Here is a 7,701-nt window from a genome sequence, read left to right as displayed (position 1 = left end):
CAAAGTATGCAGAGGTAGAATTGTCCTAGTCATTTCAATGGTGCATAACTTTCAAAATAAAGCTACATATTTCAAAAGTATGAAGTTTAGAAAACTTCTGAATAGTAGTATGAATGTCCTTGAAGAGCTGAACATTTTAATAGCTGAAAGTATGCTGAAATAGAATTGTCCTATTCATTTGAATGGGGCAAGATTTTCAAAATAAAGCTAAATATTTAAAATGTATGAAGATTTGAAAAGTTCTGAATAGTAATATGAATGTCCTTGAAGAGCTGAACATTTTAATAGCTGAAAGTATGCTGAAATAGAATTTTCCCATTCATTTGAATGGGGCAAGATTTTCAAAATAAAGCTAAATATTTAAAATGTATGAAGATTTGAAAAGTTCTGAATAGTAGTATGAATGTCCTTGAGGGACTGAACATTTTGATACCTGAAATAGCTGAAAGTATGCTGAAGTAGAGGTTTTCTATTCATTTGAATGGGGCAAGATTTTCAAAATAAAGCTAAATATTTCAAAAGTATGAAGTTTAGAAAAATTCTGAAGAGAAGCATGAATGTCCTTGAAGAGCTGAACATTTTAATAGCTGAAATAGCTGAAAGTATGAAGAAGTAAAAATTTTGAGAATAAAGCTGAATAGTTTAAAAAGTATAAAAGTTACAAAAAAGTTGTATACATCCACGCATGTCCTGAAAAAGCTAAAGTTTTTGATACCTGAATGGCTTTTCTAGCTGAAAGTATGCTGAAGTACTTACGTGCCAAAAAAGGTATGGAATAATAATAATAAAGAAATAATTGGAAAGCATAGTATGGATGCTGAATCAGCATCCATACAATAATTGGATAACATAGTATGTATGCTGAATACAATAAAGAAGAAGATAACAAGAATGTGGATGCTCGCATCCATACTAATAATAAAGAAGAAGATAACAAGAGTGTTGATGCAAGCATCTACACTAATAAAGAACAGGATAACATAGTGTGGCTGCTTGATGCATCCACACAATAATAAATAAGAGGAAAACAGAGTGTGGATGCTACAGCATCCACACAATAAAGAACAGGAGAGCATAGTCCCCTGTACTTGGCATCTCTTTGTAGTTTCAAGCTTAAATTTGTATCGACTGTCATTTTACGTTATCTGAACAACTAAGTTATTCACTGTAATCTATAAAATTCAACCCATTTGTTGTTGTTAGATAACTTATTACTTATACAACGTTGCTCGATTTGACAATTCTTTCCAAAAGCAGCACAAAACTAGAGAAAAAACCTCGGGTATTTTCTTTTCGTTTTTTTTAATTTTTTTTATTGCAACACAATTACAAGTCAAAGCACATAACATTCTACATGAGACAAACGAGACAACAGACTAACAAAAGAGGCAAAGTTATTATCAATTGAGGGTATGGAGTTGTGTGTGTGAAAGTGTGTAATACGTATAAAACGCATTCAGTTCCGCCAAAAACGGAAATGACGTCGGGACAGAAAATGGCGTACGCAAAGCCTGTATCCTGCTGTGGTTCAATTTAGAGCGAGTGGGGATTCTCACTGTTTCTCTGGGCGATAATATGGCAGTATACCGTTGCCGTCCGCTTTCTTGATCCCGGTATCGAGCTCGCAACTTCATGTCTGACGGCGCCAGAGCTGCCTGGTCGAAGAGGGGTTGTGGGGATTTGCACCGCCGAGGTGAGACGGCTGGATTTAGCGGCTAAGCTAAAGCTACTGCCCCACTCGAGCAGTGTCGAATTCCCCGTAGCTCCTGTCACCTCCGCTGAGAGTCGTGACAGTTATGTGGCTGGTCAGGTAGCTTGTCAGGTACCTAGAAGTTGAGTCAAATATCTCCATTTATTGTGTGTAACTATGTCTCACACATAATCCAAATGATGGCTACCGTCATCGTCGGATACAGAGTTGAATGTGTACCGTTATATGTAACGCTAGCCTTTGTTTTTGGCTCTGATCGTGGCAGTTAAGGTCTCTGTAACACAGCGACCTGCTGTTGTTGGAACGGAAACTAACGGCTGTAACGGAGAAGAACGTCTCTGTGCTTGTGCTGCTCACGTCAGGTTAACGTAGTTCAACAGGTCAAAATAACACGGTTACCCATGAGTTTTCTAGCATTGTCTGTATCGGTACTCTTCACGGCCAAGGCCGGTGGTGTAGGAAGTACTCAGATGTTTACCTAAGTAAAAGTAGCAATATCACAGTATAATAATACTCTGTTAAAAGTAAAAGTCCTGCATTCATAATTTTACTTCAGTAAAAGTACAAAAGTATTTGTATGGAAATATACTTAAAGTACCTAAAGTAAAAGTGGTCATGATGCAGAAAGGCACATTTCACATTAATGTATGATGATATTGCATTATAATTACTGAAGCATTTTTTGTTAATGCTGCAGCTGGTAAAGGGGAGCTAATGTAATGTGAACTACTTTATATACTGCTGGGCAGTTTGTGAATTTCTCACCAGGGACCAATAAAGTCTTATAATAAAATAATAAACGCTATTCCTGTAGCAACTTTTCAAAACATGGTTACAGAGAGTGCTCCACAAGATAAAACCACAATGAGTAGTAAAAACACAGATGCAAATACCAAAAATGAATAACTTAAGTTTCTGTCTTTCATTGTCATCTTAACTTGAAAACTTTGTACAACATCCAGAGCTGAAACAATTACCAAAATAAACAGTACCATCAAGATCAGTAGCAAATTTATAAGCAAATATTTTGATAATTATTAGTCATTTTGAAACTAAAATGACCAGCATTCTAAAATTAAAGTGTCTGGCTTGTGTGAAAATATGCTTTGTTCATATTTGTAGTTGTGCACTGTTGTTTTGAAGTAGTTTCAGGCTCACTGCTGTAGCATGCAACCCCATGACTGGACATGTGATGGTACTGTCGTGCTCCTTCTACCTTATGTGTCTTCTTCTGTCTCTTTTGTCAGAACCAGGGAAGCATAAACACAGGAAATGCGAGCGGCCTCTTAGCCTTCAGCCGTCAAAGCCTGTGCTTGTTCACCCGGGCTCCAAAAGGTACGACTTTTCACTCTGCAGCACTGCACGGTAAACCTCTTTCTGTCACTGTGAGCTCAGCAGCCATCCCACCGTCACTCCCCTCTCTGCTCGTCCAGGAAGCAGCTGCTTCACTTCAGTCCCCTGTTTGGGGCTGATGAGTGGTTCAGAGTTAATCCCCACAGAGCGGTGAACCCCATCACCTCCACCTCCGTGGTACAGCAGCACATTTACTGTATATTGTCTCCCTAAAAGTGCTCGGTAGATGTTTTTACAAAAAAAATATATATCAGTAAACAGTCACGTTTAATAAAAATGGGAATTGCATTGTTTTTTGTGTATTTAGTTACACAGTAGTACTTATATTTCTAGTTTGTCCTCTTCTTGTTCATTTAATACTGTTTTTCCAACAGTTAATGTCCCATTTAATTTGCTGCTCAAATGTTCAATTAGATAGTTTAGTTTGTTTAGAAGATATTTTCAGTTTATTACAGCTTGATTTGAGAACTTATTATTGTCAATTTGCTAATCAGTTATATAATATATATATATATATATAGAGAGAGTTATGAGCCATTGTATTTATTGCTGAGCTAAGGAAATGCATTTCCTCAGAAGAAGCCTCTGTAGAGAAGTCCAACAAATAAAAAATATGAGTAGTCAGAAGTATGTGAAATGTCAACAGTGATCTTTCATTGAGCAGAGACTGTGTTAGCACAGCTGCAGTCAGTGTGTAGGTCAGAGTTGAGGCAGGACATGGAACTGTCCACTTTGTGCAAATGAAAGAACTAACTGTTAGTTGCATGTCTGTCAGTGCATCTCAGCAGTTAACATGTTAGCACTGTGTTGTTTTTAATGGCAAACCTATGGACAAAACTACAGCAGCGTGACCCGAGATGTAATAAACTGAAACAATCCCTTAACCCTAAATTCATGGTGAGACCACAACCATAGTGAACTTTTTTTGCAACTTTTTTTAACAACAGTATGTGGACACATGATGCTTAACAGTCACACATGCCTTGTTCAGGTGTCCACATACTTGGCTGAAGACATTTAGCGGGTGCGAAGTCCATATGTGGGTTTTTCTTGCAGCTCTTCATATATTCATGCCTTAATGTGGTGGTTGTGTTGGCTTTGTTGTCCAGGTGATTGACGTTCAGAAAAGGGACTTTGTTAGCATCTGCTGGACACAAGGGGCACTGTCCTCTGATTGGCTCGGACAACCCCCTCTGACATGCCCGTGGCCAATCAGAGGTGAGTGTGCTATGTGTGTGTGCTTGTTTGCATTTTTATTGTGGGAGTTTGTGTAGGTATGCAGGAGACCTTGTGTATGTTTGTGTATTCTGGTATGCAGACACTGGGTAAAATTAAATCTAAATGTTCTGTGTGTGTTCCTGGTGTTACAGTTTTTCTCTGAGTTGTGTGCATGTGTGTGTGGCTGTGTTATGAAATGAGAGAAATTGCCTGCAGGATGCTTTGTTTTTTTTAAGGGTTTCCTTTCTTCATCTGTGTTTTCCATCAACTTCACTGTGCCGAAGTACACTGGGGTATTTCCCCAGTGTGTCAGTGCAGAATCACACACAGTGCGCCTGGATGTGAGAGTGTGTGATGCAGCAGCTGAAGTGCTGAGCTCTTAATGCTGGATGACCTATTGAATGCCCTTCCAGATCCAGACTTATGTTTTCAGCAACCCCCTCTTTTCACACCACAGATGGCAGCCACTGCGTTTGGCTCCAGTTTTATTTTTTGTACTGTTTTTTCTTATTTCACCACTGGAGATGAACTCCTAAACATGAGTCTTACTATTCCTACACACATCAAACCAGATGTTTCATATTCAGTGGACTTCCTGGTCGATGCTGCTGCAGCTGTGGCAGTCTTATGGTGAGAACAGTGAGAAGATGGACGGCGGAGGCTACTGAAGATCTACACGCCTACCGGAGATGATTCCATGGAGTCAGCACCTGCCCTGGATACACAGACAGTGTGTTGCTGTTACTTTCTGTGATAAGCCTCCTGATAAGGCTTCTACACTGAGCTAAGGATGAAGTCATGGAAATAAAAACATCTACGGGCGAGCTAAGTACAACCTGAAGGAAGGAATTAAAGTGGCTGAGGAGACGCCTGCTGAAGGACCAACCTTCAGCCTGGAAAGCCCCCTCTCCCCCGCTCCATGGATGACGGTCAGATGTCAGTGGCTCCCCTCCCGAGAAAGTCTGAGATCAATAACAGCCTCGGCCAGCAGACACAGGAGTGGCTTCTAATCTTTCCCTTCTTAACAACTGCATCCACAGTCTGGGTTGTGCACTCAGGGTTCCCACGTGCCCTGGAAAACCTGGAATTCTTTAAACCAGTTTTCCAGTCATGAAAAATTGTAAAGTGTCCTGGAAAAACCAATAAACCTGCACAAATCCATTTAGAAATTAGAGGAGAAAAGACAGAACTCTTCTTGTATGTTGCTCATTATTATTGTTTATGTTTGTTGTTAGTCAAGTTACATTCCTAAAGTTGTGTTCGTCTCCACAGTCAGGTTTTTATTTTTTCGCCCAATAGTTTTTTGTGCTCGATGCATTCACTTTTAATTAGTGTTTCGTTCTAGTTCATCCTGGCTTTATGTTCGCACTCGTCAGCTGTAGCCAGGTTCAGTATTTTGACCTTATCCAGACGTTTCAGCGCCCTCCCTCTTCCCTCTGCTCTTTGCTCTTCTTCGTATTTCCAGGTGTGTTATGTCAGGGGCGGATGTGGAGGTGTACCTGTCTCAGGTGCACGACGGGAGCGTGTCGTCGGGGTTCCGGGCACTCTACGAGGAGCGTCTGCTGCTGGACGTTACGCTATTGATAGAGGAGCACCACTTCCAGGTAGGGCTGGGTGATTCTTTCGATTAATTCGAATTTACGTTTTAAGGCGATTTTTTTTTTCTTAAATCGAGGTATCGCGATTTTTAATTATAATAAAAAAATAGATACATTGTCATTGCACCAATGGCAGAATAATTAAAAGGCAATATTGACCAACTACATGATGGCGCGCGTAATTAACCGCTTATGTGTGAAAGCACTCTATGAAGGAACGTAATAGGCTATAGAAAAAACATGGAGACGGGTGGCTCTTCACATCAAGATGACCTTGTGCCAAAAAAAGGTTGTAACGTTTCTTCTGTGGTTTGGAAATGGTTCGGCTCTGAGAGGTCAGACGTCGAACAAACTTTTGTCAAATGCAAAATATGCCGAAAGTCCGTTGCAACCGGCAGTGGCAGCACCACTAATTTATTCCAACATTTGCGACAAGGACACCAAGTAGAATGGGAAGAATGCTCAAAGATAAGAGACGAAAACAAGCCAAGTGCAACGGCGGCATCATTTTCCAATGCCATTCCATACGACAAAAAGGCACCCTGATGGCAAGAAATTACAGATGCTGTGGCATTTCATATCACTAAGGACATGGTTCCCATATACACCATCGAAAAGCCAGGGTTCATAAAAATGCTACGCACTGTTGATCCAAGATACACTTTGCCAAGTCGCAAATATTTCAAAGACGTAGCTATTCCCCGAATGTACACTGAAACACGTGAAAAAGTAGCGGAACAGCTTGATAAGGCATCTTTTTTTTTTTTCTACGACGATTGACCTGTGGAGTAGTCGTACTCTTCAGCCTTACATGAGCCTCACAGCCCATTATGTTGATGCAGAATGGAAACTGCAAAGTGTTTGTCTTCAGACATGTTATTTTCCTGACGATCATACTGGGGAAGTAATTGGTCAAGGGCTTAAAGATGTGCTGGCTTCTTGGAAGCTTGTGGAGGATCGACAAGCGTGCGTGATCACTGACAGTGGAACGAACATGATCAAAGCAATGAAGGTTAACGACTGGACCCATCTTCAGTGCTTTGGACATCGTCTTCACAATGCCACTGGTAAGTATAATTAATAATTCAAGCAATAAAATTGCTGTTATTTAGATGTTCATTTTTATTTCATTAATACCTGAAATTATAATTATTATTGTTTTAAAAGCTTTTCGTTATTTATTTATGTAATAATATTGGCAATCACATAAAAATGTTGTGTGTGTGTGTGCGCGCGCGCATGTGTGTTATCTAATATGTAGGACAATGTTCTTTTGTAAAAAATGATGAAATTAATAATGCTGGCTAACAATAAGACAAGTTATCCCAATTTTGTCTTACCAACTTTTTAAAAAAATAATTGATTTAATAAATACTGTTTTTATTTAAAAAGGTATAATTTCTTTCAAACATTGTTCCCATAAAAAATTGTTTTATAGAGTTTGTTGTTTATAGATTCATAAGCTAAAGTTAGGAAGGAAAAAGCTCTTCACAATATTTCTGTCACAGAAGAATGAACTGCTATTTCAAATCTATTTCCTTGCTTTTTTTTAACAGAACATGGGGTGAAAGAGAACAGAGTTGACCATGCAGTTGCAGTGTGCAAGAAGGTTGTAAGTGCATTTTCCTTCAGCTGGAAAAAGAGAAGAGATCTTGCAACTGCACAGGCTGAGCTCGGGGCTTCCTTCTCATCAGCTCATTACAGAGACCCCCACCAGGTGGGGTTCAAGACAAAAGATGATCGAGCAGGTTTTAGAACAGGAGAAAGCCATAAGCTCGGGTCCTTGGCTCTGATAAAAAAAAAACTCAGCACTTGTTCCCA

General features: G+C 39.6%; 1 protein-coding gene across 2 annotated transcripts in view; it reads left to right on the top strand.

Moving 5' to 3' along the window:
- Positions 1 to 1,462: 1,462 nt before the first annotated feature.
- Positions 1,463 to 7,701, top strand: part of klhl15 (kelch-like family member 15) — a 15,091-nt gene continuing 8,852 nt past the window's right edge. Inside the window, exons 1-3 of one of the 2 annotated variants that reach the window (XM_020585335.1) lie at positions 1,463 to 1,693; positions 2,959 to 3,046; positions 5,748 to 5,886. In XM_020585335.1, the coding sequence (XP_020440991.1) occupies positions 1,633 to 1,693; positions 2,959 to 3,046; positions 5,748 to 5,886 (288 nt within the window). In that variant the 5' untranslated portion in view covers positions 1,463 to 1,632. Of the gene's footprint in view, positions 1,694 to 2,958; positions 3,047 to 4,173; positions 4,283 to 5,747; positions 5,887 to 7,701 lie in introns of those variants that run through there. The other variant, XM_020585336.1, reaches the window with a different exon arrangement.

The sequence above is a fragment of the Monopterus albus genome, unplaced genomic scaffold (assembly GCF_001952655.1).
Source record: "Monopterus albus unplaced genomic scaffold, M_albus_1.0 scaffold362.1, whole genome shotgun sequence".
Classification (NCBI taxonomy): Eukaryota; Metazoa; Chordata; class Actinopteri; order Synbranchiformes; family Synbranchidae; genus Monopterus; species Monopterus albus.
This window is presented reverse-complemented; position numbering and strand designations above follow the sequence as displayed.